The sequence below is a fragment of the Phoxinus phoxinus genome (genome assembly GCF_949152265.1).
Source record: "Phoxinus phoxinus genome assembly, chromosome: 18".
NCBI classification, from domain to species: domain Eukaryota; kingdom Metazoa; phylum Chordata; class Actinopteri; order Cypriniformes; family Leuciscidae; genus Phoxinus; species Phoxinus phoxinus.
The window spans coordinates 31082473-31102019 of NC_136893.1; the positions used below are offsets into that span (position 1 = coordinate 31082473).

Here is a 19547-nt window from a genome sequence, read left to right on the forward strand (position 1 = left end):
ACATCCAGCCGTAGGTTTGATTTATTAAAGGCAGTTTGATTTATTATTTAATAGTTTGACCATTTGATTTATCATTTGAGCAGTTGTTTTGAGACTTTGATTTATTATTTGATCTTTTTAAGCATTTGAATTTGAATTTTCAAAACCCATTCTTTGCGTTTGAGTCCTCGCCTCAGCTCCTCAACCCCAAACCTGACAGTTTCAGTCCAAAAGAGTTTGACTTCCGAAACAATGTAGAGTCAGTTTTGGAAGTAGGAAAGTGGGTCCTTGTACAATATGATGGAGGAATGTGGTGGTATGGATATGTGTTGGTGTTGTTTATGAAAAATCCTTACATTTTTATTTATTTTTACCTTCTAGATTGTAGATGGTCAATATGAGGTTGACACAATGAGTTGTGCTGGACCAAATAAATTTTACATTCCGTCCATACTGTAGCGTCTGGACCAATCAGACACCCACTAACAATTCATTACATTTAATGAATAATCCAGCAAACACACTCTCCCAACAAAGGTCTATGAAACTCCCCCCAAAACTAACATCACAAATGAAGCTTACCCACTGGCAGAACCTGGTGTCCCATTACAGGACACATTAAGACTGATAACAAGTTGTACGACCCCAAAAGGAATGTCCAGAGGGCTGTGACTCTCCATTCTGACTGAGAAGGAGAAATAAACTCTGTTAATCCTATATATTCTCTATATAACCACTTGAGAAATGTATAAAAATGCATCTAATTTTCCCATCTTATGACTTTCCTTTTATGTGGTTTGGCTTGATTTATTGTAAACTCTAATGGGTTAATGTTTCAAACTTTGCAAACTATGGTTAACCAAAATCATGCGTGGCACATTTGGTCTCTATAAACTCCAAACTTCGTCCCCCATTTGTTAATTTACATTACATTTTGCTAACTTTGTTACGCATTAGTATTATAAGAATCTTGAAGATTCTTCTCTTAAACACCCAATGAAATTACATATTCAAATTAGAGGTTGACCGATTTTTTCAGGCCGATGCCGATTTTTTAAAAATCCGGGTCGGCCGATGGCCGATAAATGCTGCCGATTTATTTTGGCCGATATGCGCTTGTTTTTAACCTCTAATTGAAAGATAATTTAAGTACACAAATAATTACTAAGACAAAATTTCTCAACAAAAACATTTATTGAACACACTGTAAAGTATATGCCTTATGCTTCGGACTCGGGGTCCGTATGAATTAGCTCAAATGATCCATAGGGAATTTTAATAACTAATCATGAATATGATTAATATTTTGCATATTACAGTTACATTAAATTGTCGAAAGTGAAAGTGGATTATATGAATATATGAATAATCAATCACAACGAATTATAATTCCTCATTCATATATCAATAATCTTACTTAACTTCGATTATGAGATAATCCTTAAGGGAAATTAATGTAATTATCGAATCGTTGTTCGTCCAGCGACCAACCGTCAGATTAAGTGATTAATTTCTCAATAAAGCTATCCTTTCTTATAAACTCCAAGAAATATTAACCTTCTGGCCTTGAACATTAATTTCCTTGTGTTTATAAAATTAAAGCTACTTAATGTAGTAACTATTGAGCGCGGTAGCGCTTGGATATACCTCATTGACGTTTGTATTTTTACACAAGCATTTTTCACAGACACAGTTGAATATATGGTTTTAATAAATGCAAACTACAGAATATACAGACTACACATCCTGATTATATGTTTGTACATATCTTACATGTGAACACACAAGACAACGAATAATAGATGAGAGAGAGAGGGTGAGAGAGATAAAGTTCTGAGATTGTGAGAGCGAGGTCAGGGGCGTAAGAGTGACGCGCGCCGTTCGCGCGCGGTTTGAGGGATAGAGAGAAGGAGAAGATCACGAATATCGTGGGAATAGCAAAATCACAGACCTTTGAGAGAGCCATCAAACGAAACAAACCTTAAAACATTGAAACTCGTTAGAGTTTGATACTTGCAAAGTTCGTTTGTGTGGAACTGTGTCCAGCCTGCGCGTATTCTCGGAGCAGAGTGCGCGCGCTCGTGCTGAGGCGTGCGTGCTTGTGTGCTTGTTGCCAGAGCAAGCTGTTCGCGGGAGTTTTGAAGAAGGCCTCTTTGGAAGGGAAGTTGCTGAAGGAATTCAGGCTTCGTTCGTTTGACTCGTAGGTGGAAACGAACAAAGTGGAATTTGAAAATTAAACAAAAGACTGAGATAAAGCAAATAAAAGGACGGACTCCGGAGGAGTCGATATCGCAGACTGTTCACATGACTAGGTCGTGTAGCAAGAGCAGGAAGGGAGGTTTTGGGGGAGCTTTGGGCTTTTTAAAGAATGTATAGCTCCACCTCCGTTTGGCGCGAGTAGCCAATAACCTTCAGTGATTCGAAAGCGGGAAACTCTTTGTCCTGTCAGAGAAGAGACCCCCTGCTGTATAATTTATGATAGGGCTTTTAGTAATTCCTATGACTGGAAAGAATTCATATCGAAATAATCATATCATTGCAGTCTATTATCGAGATTCAACTCCGTTAGGTCTTAAGATTCAAAATGGTATCAAACACATCATTTTCAGAGTATATGATAACAACGTTACATAAAATATACAGATTAGAAGCATTTAGATTTTGATTAGTACAGTTTAAAAGTTACATTAAATCCCAAAACCTGTCATGACATAAATGGCAACACAGAATGCATTTGGTAATTTTTTAAATATGATTCGTTTGAAGAAAAGTCTCTTGTGTGTGTGTGTGCTTCTGGAGACACGTGGGTGTCCGGTGTGAGGAATTTTTGGATATCGTGTTACGAGTCTCTTTGTGTGTGTGTGTGTTGGAATGGACGAAAAAGACCACGCTCTCGTCTGGTCACACAACGAATGAAGTGTATTAGAGAATCATGATTCTCTAATTTGACCGGATGTCAGAGTCAATGTTGCTACAACACCAATCTGAACTTGTACACTTAAATTAAAAATGTATAATATAAAACCATTGTATAAATAATGTATAACAAATATATTAAATAAACGAAACAGGTAAGAAGAAAATAAGCTGTCAAATAAACTTTTCAATGAAAAAAATAAAGTTTAGTGCACTTAACAGCATTTATCAAACTTCTGAGAACAATAATAATAATAAAAAAATGTAACAATAGTAGTGCTGACAAACAGTAGCAACCAGCAAGATTTCTTTGTTTTAGGTTTGAATAAAACTATATACTGTAAGTAACAAGTGAACACAATAAATCTTCTCGATCGCTCCCGCGCCCCCCCCCTCTCTCTCTCTCTCTCTCCCCCCCCCCCCCTCCCCCTCTCTCTCTCTCTCTCTCTCTCACACACACACACACACACACCCTTTTCCAGCATTGCAATCTTTACATTGCAGCCTGCTTCAGAGCTAAGGCAGGTCTATAGATTAGTTCCATGTAAATTTATACACCGAACCGTGACGCCCGTACTGTTTCGGTTCAGTACAGTATACATGTACCGCTACACCCCTAGTCTGTAGTGAAATACAGTCAGCTAACGGTATTTAACGGTGTTTAATCCAGCTAACGGTATGCTAAAGTTAGCTGCTGACTAGCGTCACATGCAGCAAAGCGGTGTTTCTGTTATTCTAACGTCCGTTTTCAGAGCATCAAGAGAAACACATGCATAACAGTAGCACCGAAATGAAGCACAGAAATCCGTGTTGATATTCGGTCCGGTAGATAACGGTTGTTAAGGCACCAGTGCCGCGACGACGCTAGCAAAGCAAAGCCAGTCCTTCACTAGCTTATAGTGCGTTGGTCTCTTTTTTATTACTTATTTCTCTGCATTGAGTGACAACCCTCTCAGATATAAGACACACAAACAGAAAAAATAAGTCTCAAATTTACTGTCTGTAATTGCAAAATTCTTGCTTACTTATTGTGACATGATAGCAACCCTTCTGCTGTGAATGCAACCTCAACTACGCTATCAATATCCAAAGTAGCCGAACGTCATGTCGCCTATTCATGTTTTTTCTCGAAGTTGGCAGTAACATATAACCATTTTGTCAATTCTGTGAGATTAACTGTGTCCCATAAGTGGTCCACTACACTCCTCACCTATTGATGTATCACAGCCAGTCTTCACTCTGACTGAAATGTCTGAACCCAAGGTTAAGTCTATAATTACTTCTTTTAAGAATTCTAAATCAAAAGACTTATTTGGACTGGATTCCATGTTTTTAAAGAAACATGTTGCCTCCCTCACAGGGCCTGTTACTAAAATCATAAATACCTCTTAAGAAGGAAAAATTCCCAAACGACTGGAAGTCAGCCATTGTTGCCAGTCTATAAATCAGGAGATACAACTGATATGAATAACTATAGGCCAATTAGTATTTTTTGTGCTATCACATATGCATGGTTTTCTCCTTCAGTGATTCTGCTTGTTAACATCAGGTGTCTTCAATGTTGGCAATAACATATATTTTGTAAATTTTTCTAATTTTAAATGGTTAACATTTAATGAATTAATTTGATTAATTATTACTCAATTCTAATTTGTTAAATTTAATTAATAATATTGCTTGTAAACTTTTGCCTCATTTTTATTAATTAGATATAAATAAAATCTGTTTTCATTTTTACAGTGTGCTTTCAATGCAATGTCCATCAGACAAGGGCACAAGTTTTGTTCCTGCCAGCTCGACATCATCTACGTCAACTACATCTACAGAGGAAGATAGAGAAAATGAGAAGTGGAAGGAAAGAAAATGGATTGTAAACGAATCAAATGTGATGAAGATGTTTAGAAGATGTCAGGATTGTGGTGCACTAATTACTGAAACCGAGAAAAAAGGCTCGGGGATCCTTATCGAAGTGCCGTGGGAATGTGAGAACAAACATCAGGGCCGTTGGAGTTCATGTGAAGATGTTCGGGGAATGCCTTTAAACAATCTTCTGGTTTCTGCAAGTGTCGTATTCAGTGGTGCAACTTATGTCAACTTAGCTGATTTGGCTGCACTGCTGAACTTACAGGTGCCAAAGAAAACCGCTTTCTATTCAATGCAGTCTTCATACCTCATTCCTGCAGTTGATGCTTACAAAGAAAAACAAGCAGGGATTCTGAATAATTTACAGATTCAAAATGCATTACAGAGTGAGGTGCATTTTTTTCTGGGGATGGGAGATCAGACAGGTAAATGAGACACCTTTCTTACAATAATTAAAAGAAATATGAAAAACAAAACAATTATTGTTTCATCTTTGTCGTACCTGCTACAGCCCTGGTTTTTCTGCAAAATATAACACATAGTCTTATGGACACTTTGAGTTGGTGCAGGTGAGTGTACATGTTGATAAATACAGTGTACAATTATGCAATATTTTAATTAGTAAACACCACAAAGGGTAATATACTTTGTAAATGAATGTACAAACTTACAAAATATTACACCCCAAGTGAAAACACTATAAAGAAAGATGAAATATGTTTCAACAATATAAAGAACATGTTTGTTGTATCTTATTTTTTTAGGTAACAGGAGCATCTCAACGGCCATGGAGCCTATTGGGTTTATAAGAGGCCTAAATAAAATTTTGGAGAAAGGCATCAAAGTAGATGTGTTGACCACTGACAGATCACCATCCATAAGAAAGATCATGCGGGAGGATTATCCATTTATTCACCACGAGTGTGGCATGTGGTGAAGCATAAGAAATTGTGTCAGTTAAAATTTCATTTTGCAAATGAACAACACTGTTTTTAATTTTCACAATTCGATTGGATGTGAACCTTTACTCAAGGATTACTTTTAGTAATTAAAAACATACTTTTTATATATACATTCAATTATATTTTGTGTAATTACCGTATCAATAATGTTTTCTCAGGCTAGCTAAATAAATTATTGTCCTTGTCAAGATACAAGGACAACAGAGATCTCCAGCCCTGGATCAAATGCATCTGCAACCATTTGTGGTATTGCTGCTCTAGCTGTGGAGGTGACTCTGAAGTAAGTTTTTATTTGTACACCATATAACATTACAAAGATGATATTCAAGTAGATTAAATTAAAACTAGATGCTAGAACAGAGATGTCTCCATCTGCCCTCAATCCTGACCAACAGAGACGGAAGAGGTGGATTATGAAAGAGTCTCGTGCATACCATACGCTGGAGAAAATAGTTCTGGACAAAGGTATTCTGAAGGACCTGCAGCAAATGTCCCTGTTTAAAGGAACACTTCACCCATTTGCATTAGACTTTGTATCTTTAGAAACCCAGTCACATTTTCGAATGGTCATGGTTTATTCCCTTATTTTCCCATGAGATGGGAGAAATAAGGATTTAAGTGTTCCACTTCCTGCTTTTTATGACGCAAAAATCGTCATTTTGCGTCATAAAAAGCAGGAAGTCCAATTTCTTTGAATACGGGTAAGACTACAAACACTAGCTCATCATTTATCCAGTAGAAGGCGCTGTTCCGCATGTTTTCAACCCGCCCATAGAGGGAGGATCTCACTCACAGAATGGACATATAGTGTCAGGCATCTTTTATTGGGAGCTAAGCTAACAGTTTCTTATTCTGTGGAGAAAGCTGAGTAAGTAGGGGTTACCATCCTCTTTTTCCCGGACATGTCCGGCCGTCGAGATCGTCCAAAATGTCCGGGATTCGGCTTTTGCTTTCTGCAGTCGCCATTCATAGTTTACATGCTCACCTTTTGTTTCAATCTAACTGAATTCATTCCTATTGGTGAATCTGAATGTAGTGTTTACATGAAAGCTAAACAAGTGATCGGTTGATGTGCGTTTTAACAACACGAGACCGATGCGTCTCACAGGCGCCGCTCATCAGTAATCCCGCCACCGGCCTCGCGCCGTTCTCCCGCGGCCGTCAGTCTCGTTCCGCTCGCCGTTCTCCCGCGGCCGTCAGTCTCGTCCCGCTCGCCGTTCTCCCGCGGCCGTCAGTCTCGTCCCGCTCGCCGTTCTCCCGCGGCCGTCAGTCTCGTCCCGCTCGCCGCAGTAAACATGATGAATGGCGACTGAAGAACGCTAAAGCCGAATTCTGGACATTTTGGGCGACATCAAAATACTGGGCAGACTCACGGAGACTAGTAGCATAGCCTTGTTTACTGCGATCTCTTACCGGTAGGCGTGGCCTCCTAGGGCAGCGAAGCAAGTGAATTCTGGGAGTTGTTGTCTTTCATCCCCATAAGCCAAAAATACATTTTCTGGCTTTTCTCAGTCTAGAAGGCTCCAAATTCAAAAATAATTTCACATTTCTTCTACATAAATGACCTATTTTAAATACACATTCATCTTTCCAGAGGTGAAGTATCCCTTTAAGCATACAGGTATGTTACACCAAAAACACATTGTGTGTGTGTTTATGTTGAAAGTGATTACTTAGAACACCAGGCTAATTATGTTTCCTTATTTTACAGGAAAGCTTGATGTTTTCCACTCCATGCTACTAAAGTACTGTCCGAAGAACTTGCACTTTCATTACTCTTCCATGTCTGCACGCACACAGCTTGCAATTATGGATCATAATGAAAATGTACATCGTAAACAGGCCACAACCACCTCTGGTATGTAAAGAACATTACCACAACAAAAGTTTCAAACAATAGTGAATTCCAAATTATGAAATGTAATGCAAAGTGCTTATTTGTATGAATGGGTCAGTAGTTTATCATTAGGCTAATAATATATTGCACAGTAACGTGTATGTCTTGTTTCTTTAGGAGTACAACGCTACAATGTTGTGTTTCCCAAGCACTCCAAGGAGTGGGTAGCTAAGAAACTGTTTGAACCAACTACACAAACATTTAGAGATGAACTGGTTAATGTAGTTCTGGAGTACCGTAGAAACCCAAACATTGCTGTTCCAGACGAGTCATCTCAACTCACTGTTCCCACATTACCAGCAAATATTGCACGAAAGCCAAAACCTGCCAAAGAAGATGCTATTTCAAAGCACCAGTCAAGATTTTCCAAGTAAAGCCTCTGCAATGCTTTACATAGACTCTTGTGCCTTAGTGGGACTTTAATAAAAGTATAATTTTTTTCACTGTTTATTTTCTTTTTTAGTTTCAAATTCTATTCTATTTTATTTTAACATTTCATTGTTTTGTTATTTATATGTCATGTTACAGAACAGTTGTCTTGAAAGAAAAGCATTGATGAGATAATAGCAACGCAATTTAGAAATAAAAAATCAGTAACGTTTCTTTGTTGAAAAAAGTATGAGTATTATAATTTATTTAGAAACTTCAAACACGATACTGAAATTTTTTACAAATTGTATTTACAAAAATAAAACACATTTTGTTTACCAGTTAAACACAAAATAAACGTGGTTGAATCAAACATTACAGGAAACAAAGTATATGAAGTATATATATTTATTCAAGTAAATAATGTAGTAGGTAGCAGACTTCTTCACTACATCATGGCAAAGGCATCATCTGCTTCTCTGAAACCCACATAGGATCCAGACTGGGATGCGTATTTTGAACAACACCGGAGGGAAGAACCGGTTGCCTCTTCCAAGTTTTTCCCCTTTCAGCATCCATTCAAGCACAACTCGGTATGCTACCAGATGAAGTTGACTGTAAAATAAATGCAATTTGTGAATAACATAGATCAGCCGGACCTGTAATAATATATTATTTACACAAAACGAAACTTACTCCAGCGTTAGTCTGCCCCCGGTTCCTTCAGGCATTGGACGACGTCTCCAGTTTATGCGAGGTAAACGGAAGATAACTTCAAGAACACTTTGGCTCAACAAAGGCGGAAAGCCATCATCTTCTGTAACACAGTTGGACTCAGTCATCTCAACAGCGGCATCAATGGCTTCCAAAGGTGGCATTCCAGTATTCCATTCATGGCAGCAAACACTCTTGACCTCTGTTGGCATGGGCTCGCATCTCCTGCATGAGCACCACCATGTCTCCCGGACTCTCTGTCTATTCGAGGCTGTTAACGTTAGTTGTGCCACTGCTAATGCAGCCTCCTCCATATTCCTGAGTTCTTCATCGCTGTACTCCGGTAGATAGGGCTGTGGCAAAAACTCAATATCCTCTTCTCTAATATCAAAATTCTCTGACATTTTAAATACGCTATTTTATAACTCTTTACGGAAATCCTGAGTGGAGTTTTGTTTTGCTCTGCTCTCTGGCTGCGCTGGCGCGTTCGTTCTACGTCACGGCGGTTCCTACGCTACATCATACGCCGACCTCCATCACCCGTGAACGTGCGTCGACTGTTGCCGGAAGCCAGATAATTTAATTTATAAAGTTTTAAATATGTATATTTTTACGACAAAACCGCACGTATTACCCTCAGAAGGCCTTCGTTTATCCCCCTGGAGCCGGATGGATTACTTTTGTGAAGGATGTATGCACATTTTGGGACTTGAAGGAGGTGGACCCCATAACTTCACATTATATCCACTGAATATCCTTCTAAAATAACTGAAAATGTGTTCGTCTGAAAAAAGATTGACATATGCATCTCGAACGGCTTGAGGGTGAGTAATGCATGGGTTAAATATCATTTTTGACCGAACTATCCCTTTAATGTTATTTTCAGTATTTGAACAATAATAATCTGGGGCCGTCCTGTGAGGAGTAAGGGGTTTATTAATGCTCATAATAATTAGTATGATGTGTTCTGTGAAGTCAGAGTGTTTGCACATGTGTGCTGAGGAGATATGGGATGAGATGTGGAGATGGGGAGAGAGGACGGAGAGGGGAACAGATCTGGAACGAAGGCCACCTCTCCTCTACTTCCACTTCTGTGCGTTTCTCTCATATGTCTGACATGAAACTAAATAATAAATGGGTAACACTTTACAATAAGGTTCATTAGTTAACATTAGTTAACTACATTAGTTAACGTTAACTAATAATGAACTGCACTTATACAGCATTTATTCATCTTTGTTAATGTTAATTTCGACATTTACTAATACTTTATTAAAATCTTGTTAACATGAGTTAATGCACTGTGAACTAACATGAACAAACAATGAACAGCTTTATTCATATTAACTAACATTAACAAAGATTCATAAATACTGTAACAAATGTATTGTTCATGTTAGTTAATACATTAAATAATGTTTAATAAATGAACCTTATTGTAAAGTGTTACCAATAAATGTTGTGTTGCTTCCGTGAATTAAACAACAACAGGGGAAAAGCTTAATGTTCAAGTCTACAGCTTGTCGAGGTATTTTAAGAGAACAGACTATTATGGTGAGTAACTTATATAAACCGTGTAATAGATTGATTTCTATTCATCACTCACTTCTATAATCTTATGGGCGTTCATTTTTAATAATTATAGCCACCCCACACCCAGTGCCTCTGTCTCCTCCTGAATCAATGCAGCATGAATAGAGTATGCTGGAGTTGTGTTGGTTTTATCTGTGCGGCTGAACTTTTTCTGCTTCACTTTTAGCAGTTTGTGTCTTTGGTTTATTTTGTAATGTCCACCGTTTATCTTTCTTTTAATTATTTGTTGAGTGTCACAATTGTTTTGAATCATCATTAGGAAAAATAAATCACATCTTTCAAAGATGAATCTCAGCAATTGCTTGACTATTGTGAGCGATCCATCTACAACCAGTTATCATTTTGAAATAAGACATTAAGTATTTATGCCTAAATAATGCTAAAATACAATTCATGCTAAGAACATAGTTTGACTGACTTAAAATCAGCCAATTAGACCATTTTTATTCTAGCTTATCATCCTTTAATCAAATGTTTACATTTGTGACAACATTGACTTGGCTAGATCAGAAATTTTAATATGAATACAGAGGGTTCCCAGGGCAAATGTAACACTAACCGCCATTATGGTGACACCAAAACAATTCCAGTGGTAAGAATAAATGTATTTCAAAGGCATTTATTAAAGACAACTTTATCAAGTAAATTCACAGTTATACAAGAGCAGTAAATTACTGTAATGTCAGCATCGTTCTGCTGTTGTTTCACAGTCATTTGTAAGAAAATAAACCAGTATGAATTTATGTCACAGTCAATTTCTAAGTAGCTATGTATTGTAAATTAGGGCTGCATAACGATGAATCGCAACTAATCGTTTGCAGAATAAAAGTTTTTGTTTACATCATATGTGTGTGTGTACTGTGTAAAATAATATTTATAAATACACACATGAATGTATAAAAAATATTTACATGTTTATATAAATGTTTATATTTAAATATAATTTATATTATATATAATTATAAATACTTATTATATAAATAGATTTTTTTCTTAAAATTGTACATGCATATTTGTGTATTTATATATACATAATTATAATAGACCGTACACACACACATATGATGTAAACAAAAACTTTTATTCTGCAAACGATTAGTTGCGATTAATCGTTATGCAGCCCTATATAAATTAATACCCTAATACGATTTTTTTAACAATGTTCTTATCTTGAATTCCGTTGTATGAAGCTGAAGTTCTATGAACAGCGACAATCAAAGCTATAGTGGCTCTGTAGTTTCCTCAGCCCGCGATGAGCACGCGCTGGCGGACATCAGTGCGCGAGACATCTTCACTCGCCACGAGCATGAGCATGTTGAGATGACTGACTGCGTGCAGCTGGACTGCAGGAGATGTTATTGGTCGCCAGACATGACAGATTCAGCTTCGAAACCTCCCTCGCACGATTTGCGCATAACAGGAAGACTGTAGTTTGATCTCTACCACATCTCAACGAATTTACCTACAAAAAGATGAAAACGGTACACTATGTTCTTCCTCAGATACGCGTCTGACAGAATAGCCTACCTGGATTCTCTATTACTCAATGTCACACAAGCCCCATAGACTGAGCATTAATACCGATGCACTGAATCGCGCACCCTGTTCGAGCGCATCTGAAGATGAAGATGAAGAAGCAGAACGTGCGCACGCTCTCTCTCATCCTCTGCATGCTCTCGTACCTGCTGGTGGGCGCCGCGGTCTTCGACGCGCTGGAGTCCGAGACGGAGAGCGCGCGGAAACGCTTCCTGGAGCAGAAGCGCAACGACATGAAGAGGAAGTATCGCTTCACCGAGGAAGACTATCGGGAGATCGAGCGGGTAGTGCTGCAGGCTGAGCCCCATCGCGCTGGCAGACAGTGGAAATTCGCTGGATCGTTTTACTTTGCCATAACTGTCATCACCACGATAGGTGAGTTTGCATGAGAAACAAATCGAGCCTACTAAAAAGCATTAAGAATATAGCAATTGAATTAGATGGATGACTAACCATACACACTTAAAAATGAAGGTTCTTTATTGGCATTGATTGTTCCACGAAGAACCTTTGACATCTTTCCATCGCACAAAAGGTTCTTTATAGATTAAAATGTTCTTCACACTAGAAGAAAATGGTTATTTTAAGAACTGCTCAGACAAAAGAATTAAGAACAGAATTAGGTTGTTTTATGACATCTCTACAATAAAATATGTAACTTTATTTTAAGAATGTAACCTACAATTATAAAACTTTCTGTAACACTATTACAATGTCCTTGTTACATTTGTAACATGCACATACACACTGTTAGACCTTTCCAGACTTTTACAGTAAAATACTGGGAACACTGATAATTGTACAGTTCTTTACTGTAAAAATACCATGCACTAAATTAAAACTCGAGATAACTAATTTCACTTGCAGAATCCGACCACTTTAAATTGACCAACTGCCATTTTTAATGTATTAACTAAAATGTATAATGCAAAATAATGTGAGTAAAGTATATACAGTGAACTTTAATTTGAGACCACTAAAAAAATATTGTAAATAAAGATATTTCCACTGGACCAACAACTACATAGTCACCGTGCGATAAATAAAGCAACATGCAGCGTATTATCAATATTTCTAGTAGTGATGGGTCGTTCGCGAATGAGCCGGATCTAAAAGCCGGCTCTTTTAGGTGAACGACGGGAGCTGGCTCGCATATCTGAAGAGCCGACTCTATTTAAAAATATATATAGCCTATAGAAATTAAATCATTATGTAATAAAGAAATAATGAATTATTTTAATTTTATTTAAAATAATTGACTAATTCAAAGAAACGCAACAAAATAATTAGGCTATCGGTCTAAAGGTGCACACACATTCGTTTCGACTGTCTGATCAGCCTCACACTCTGTTCCTGTCAATCAAACACGCGATGTCAACCAATTATACTGCATGAGGGAGGGCCGAGCACGCACGCACGCACACACACACACAAACTAGAGATGCGGATAAACCGCTGATCGGGCGGATGGCGTGACAAAATATAATATTTTAATTCAATTTGGGCGGGTGGCGGTTAAACCAATCAAATGAAGAAAGTTTGCCACTAAGCAAACTTGCAAGCTATGAGCCAAGCTGTCAGGAGGAGGCCTAAACGTCTCGTAGATGAGACTGACTGGGTTATTTTGTTTCGATATTAGTTATATTTTAAAACAACCAGTCATTGTAGCCTACCACTTGTGAGAGAGGCAGATTATGGATATGACTCAGAAATGACATCGGGCAATGGCAGCGCAATATGTTCAGAAGAACGTAAGAGCTAACTTCTACAAGCTCAAAAACATCCACATAAAAGAAGAAGGTAGGCCTAGGCCTAAGAAAAATTGATGGAAAACTTTGCACATTAATTAGATGTGCAAGGCAAGCAGGCAATTTTCGGGTTGTTATGGACAGTAAAACATGTGAATATTCACGTTGCACTGTTGTGCGGTGGACTTTCAGGGAATTAAAACGTTTATTTTTTAAAGAGCCGTTTGTGAGTCAAAAGAGCCGGCTCATTTCAGTGAGCCGAGTCAAATGAGCCGGCTCACGAAAAAGAGCCGGATTGCCCATCACTAATTTCTAGATCTTCTGCTGGACTGAAGCACAGGCTCTACTCTTCAGAACAACGGTGACCAAAAAACTACATTTTACAGTAAACTACTGGAAACAGTGTTGCCGGTATATACCAGTTTTATAACTTACAGTTTATTACTGTTAAAATACATTCAGTGGGTGTGTCTTTTTAATCTTACACTGTTAACCCTTTCAACCCCACAGGAAAATCCACACTACAAAGAGTAAAAGTAACATTGATAAGATAATTAAGTGAATATGTAAGTGATTGTTGAGCATTAGTGATGAACACCTGCTGTTAACAAGCAGAATCACTGAAGGAAAGAGGAACACAAGAACAGAAAATAGAGAAACACAAGAACTACAACTGACTTCCAGCCATTACACATTATTACACTTATTATTATATGACTTTATTTCTGTCATACATCTACTGAAGTTGTTATTGAGATGTTTAATTGAAAATGTTTGATTTGAATTTACCATTATAGAGATCAGTGTTTGCTTTAGTTGGGATGCTGACCCTTGACTTATGATAACAACTATTTTTTTATCGCTGCTTGAACTATTGTATTTATGCATACCACACTTGTGTACACACACATGGTTAGTGAGTGCAGTTTTTAGATTGATTATGATGAAGTAGGGTCGATTTTATCGATTAACTCGAGTGTGTAGTGTACATCGATGTGTTTGAATGAAAATCGGTTTTCTCTATAATATCCGCCGACGCTCCCCTCTGGGTTCCCGTAGTTCCGAACGCGCTCAGCGCGTTTGCCATAGAGCTACACAAACAACATGGCAAATGAACAAGACCGAGGCTGCACAAGCACACCCGCCAAAAACATTTACAAACTGAATCTGCAGGGCTGCCAACTCTCACGCATTGACCGTGAGACTCACGCAGTTGTCACTTTCCACACGCTCTCACGCCACACATCCATTTTCTCACGCAAAGAAAATCGCGAGGCAAAGAGAAGGTTACGGCACTATTGATATAAAACAAATTCTCAGCTCTCAGATTCTGTCAATTTAATTACAAAATTCAAACAATAAACAGTTTTGGCGCTTGTAAATGTGACGTGACAGATCGCAGACAGATCTCAGTTCAAGCGGCACGTGAACCGGTCATCTGTTGCTACTAACTTAGTTAACATAAATAAACACGAATGATCAATAGGTAATTTGAAAGATACAGTTCAACTTACCGAAATGTAATAAAAACGATCGATCAAGTGTTGTTCTACCGCGGACAAAGGTCCATAAACAGCTGGAGAACAGTCGGGTAACGTTTACCTCAGGAGAGCCATTTAATAACCATAACACGTTAGTTGGACTTAAACAATTGTCTGTAGAGAGGAGTATTTCGCTAAATATGATAACTATATTACATTTTTATTATATTTTTACCTATATCATTAAAATATTATAACATTGTCTCTATAAAAAAGGCATTAAAATAAATTTGAGATGTTATTTTTAACCTTTAGGCTAATAATAATACCAGCTGACAGGGCTCTGTATGTTTACAGTAGCTGCTAGGTGCCTTTTTTTGGGAGAGAAAAATATACACCCATTTTAATATACACCCATTTTATGTTATGTTAGGTTATGTTATGTTACATTTTCACTGTTTACAAAGTTAGCTGGCTGTTTACAAGCCTGCCATCTTGGCTTGTTGTTTCTGATTGCACTTTATATAATTAAATAAAGCTAAAACTTGTTTTGAACAATTTATTTGTCATCTGCAGATTGATTTTAAATAGGGGGAAAAAAATCGATTTAAATCGTAAATCGGATTTTTTATGAAAAAATCGGGAATTTTTTTTTAGGCCATATCGCCCAGCCCTATGATGAAAAGAGCATCATATAGCTTGTTCATTCACTGATCTCGTTCAGAGTTCAATCCTGTATCAAAAGTGTTACATCACCACCACAGTGAATCGGCAGCAATCAGTTGCAATGACAATTGATTTGAACACATCATGCTCAATCCAAGTAACAGAGCTGCACTGTCTTGCAGAAACACAGATATATAAAAAATCAGCACGTCTCTCATTAATGGTGGCAATATTTTTTTATTCATACTGCAGTGCATACTGGGAGTTTTATACTATCCTGGAACCCAGCATGCATTGCGACATGATACTTTTGATTGTCACCATTGTTGAGATTCATACGCTGACTGTTGATGTCTATATTGATGACTGTTTTAATGCACTATATTATTTCAATATCCTTCATAATAAATTTATACATAATAATTCCTGGATCTCATTTTGAAATAGAGCCACAGATATGATTAATAAATATTAAATATCCATAAATTCAAATCTTACACACAGGATTAGAACAGAGAACCAGACATTACCAGGATAATTATGGCATCACCACATCTTCCAAAAACACCTGATCAAAAGAACCAATAGAGGAGAATAGTTATGCGCGAACAGCGGGAAACTCTGTATATTTGTGCAGTGTGCGTCAATTCAAAACGGAATTGACGCACACTGCACAAATATACAGAGTTTCCCGCTGTTCGCGCATAACTATTCTCCTCTATTGGTTCTTTATTTGTTTTAAACAGCAGACGTAATATTAATCCGTCTCTGGTCATGATTTGGAGACAATGAGCATTGAACCGTTTTGCCGTGCTGCTTATATTGATCACGCAGTAAAAATGCCCCTCCCCGCGGCCAAAACCAGTCGTCTGTGGATGAAAATCCAAAACAAGGACTGGTGGGACGTTGTCCTGCTTCACTTCACAGGCGCTGAGTGAAATGAGAATTTTAGAATGACGGGACACTCATTTATATGACACTTTATTCAACAGGAAGAACAGCTCGTTCTGACCGTCATACGTCATTGTACATGCGCAGTCCTTTCAGTTTCGGTTTTCAATCTGATCAAGTGTTTACATGTTCTCTCGATCGCATTACAAAAGGAATAAGAATACTGTATTTTCTATTGCAGTAAATCTATCCCAACCAATGTTAAAGAAAACAAGGCATGTGGTTTAAAAGATGGCAAGTAAAATAAAAAGCACATCTGTATGCAATACGTTTTCATTATTGTTCATTATTATCCAGAGCGACTTACTATAAATAATTTGTGCGACCAAATCATGTTTTGCGCCAGTAACTGAAAAAGTTAGTAGCGCAAGTGCCACCAGTGGAAAAGGTTAGTGTAGTTCCCTGCTATGGGCTATTATTCGCTTGATGTGGTCATGGGTCTACGCTACAATACGTTTAGAGCGCCCACTACTGGATGAGATGGCAAACAATAAAATAAAAAACAAACGGTCTAATCATAGACTGTAAAAAATGCGCTACACATGGCACTTTAAAAACCGGATAGTTTATTTATAGTTCGATTACGGATATTTCATGTCATGTTCGAATGAATATTAGAATAAAAAGTGACAGCCATAGTGTGAACTCGTGAATTATTTACAGTAGAAATTGCTACTTATTTACCTAATTACACTGTAACAAGGACACCAGAAAAGAAAGAGTAATGAATCTTTCTAAATAACATTGACAAACGTATGAACTATGAAGCATGTGTTTTGGCATTGATGTGTGCTTCAGTCCTCCGATCTGACTGAGATGTTGGCACTGTTTTTCTGCAGGTTACGGCCATGCCGCCCCCGGCACAGACTCAGGGAAGGTCTTCTGCATGTTCTATGCCGTTCTGGGCATCCCTCTTACACTGGTGATGTTCCAGAGTCTGGGTGAGAGGATGAACACGTTCGTCCGCTACCTCCTCAGCCGCATCAAGAGATGCCTTGGGCTTCATCGCACAGAGATTTCCATGGAAAACATGGTTTTGGTAGGTTTCTTGTCTTGCCTGGGAACTCTGTGCGTGGGGGCCGCAGCCTTCTCGCACTTCGAGGGCTGGACGTTCTTCCACGCGTACTACTACTGTTTCATCACTCTCACCACCATCGGCTTTGGGGACTTTGTGGCTCTTCAGAAGAAGGAGGACCTTCAAGAAAAGACACCTTATGTAGTCTTTAGTTTCATGTACATCCTTGTGGGCTTGACAGTGATCGGCGCGTTCCTCAACTTGGTGGTGTTGAGGTTCCTCACTATGAACAGCGAGGATGAGAAGCGGGACGCTCAGGAACGAGCCTCGCTGAAGAGGGGTCGTAACCTCACAGCCATGAAATCTGGGCGGGATAATCACTGCCATAGCAACATCTTCTTGCCCATAGAGGAGGGCACCAGCTGCACCAACCTCATCCTGTCCCCGGCAGAGGAGCGCGAGCTGTACTCGCCTCTGCCCCTGCCGCTACACGCAAACCAGTGCCGGTCTCGATCTCAACTGAGCCTGCTGTGCACCTGCATTTGCTATCACTTGGGCTTCTGCAACAGCCCGACCCCGTCCCAAAACAAGTGTCCTGAGTGCAACATTAACTCTGTGTACTACAATTCTGTTTCCTACAGGATACAAGGTAGCTCCTCAACCAGGAACAATACCGTTCTTTCCTCTCCAGGTAGCACACTTTCTCCTGGACTCAGCTTCAGAGAGCTGCCAGGCGTACGGAGGAAGTCTCTGTAACTAGTGGGCTGTTGTCTGCTCTAGATAGTGAGTATACTGAGGGAGCGTACATTTTGTATCACAAAGACAATACGCAAATATTTGAAGTATTTTTAAACCTGTTAAAAATGAATAAGCATGTCTTTGCAAAGGACAGCAATCACGTACTTTGAGTTATGTTACAGGAGATGCATATGATAACTGTAACAATCTCTTAAAATCTCGCAAAACAAATACTATGAAATATTGGGCATTGAAAACATCCGTCATCCAAATACCTGTTGCAACACTGCCATATTTTAGGGTGACAAGCACAGTAAGCCCCAAAAGAACATTACAAACACTGATAAATATGTTTCATCTGGAAGTCATGTGGCTTATTTTAGGGGCACAATGAAAGTGTAAATATACTTTGATTATCTCAAACCTCTAGATTTCCGCTGTATAGGAACTGCACTAGCACAGACAATGATAGACCAGCCTCATGCAAGCAAATGGCCTTTTAGTGTTTTTACATGATATTAGAATGTCTAAAGTAAAAGTCGGTAGGTGTAATTTAAAAGTGTGGGATTTACTGAGACAAATCTTCTCACCATTGTGCCTTTGAGCAAGACACTGAACCCCTGTAACATCGAGGTGGCTGGAGGAGCAGTTACTGTATGGTAATTCATATGTTGCATTCTACTAGACATTTAAAACTTATGTGGTCAGAAACAGATATCAGTTAAATCAGTATTGATGTACCCATTAATGTTGGGAAAATCATCTTTGGTTTCAGTATTGAAGTATGTGCATGTTATGGTTGTTTTGCAGTGCTTGCATAATATATAATAAAATCCTTTGGCTATGCTTATTAAGTTACTGTAGTTTTTATTGTTAGTTTTTTTCTAGTTGTTTAGCATGTAGCTAGTACAAAAAAAGTATGACAAAATGAATCCAGAGACAGAAAAATGATTCTATCTGATCTGCAAGAGACTTTCATTGTAAACGTTTAAAATTTAATTTTCGATTTCAAGCTCATGGAAATAAATGTGTCTAGTTATTCATATACCCTTTACAAGTGAGCGAATGTAGATTTTAAAATCATGCTTTCCCCCGTCATGGTTGAATCACAGAAGCTAT

At 38.2% G+C, this 19547-nt stretch overlaps 1 protein-coding gene across 1 annotated transcript; it reads left to right on the forward strand.

The window, feature by feature from the left end:
* The first annotated feature begins 11561 nt into the window (after window positions 1-11561).
* Window positions 11562-19280, forward strand: kcnk15 (potassium channel, subfamily K, member 15). The gene is made up of 2 exons (XM_079588478.1): window positions 11562-12204; window positions 17515-19280. Exons 1-2 carry the CDS (start codon window positions 11916-11918, stop codon window positions 18444-18446), a joined length of 1221 nt encoding a protein of 406 aa, XP_079444604.1. The 5' UTR covers window positions 11562-11915; the 3' UTR covers window positions 18447-19280.
* Window positions 19281-19547: the final 267 nt, after the last annotated feature.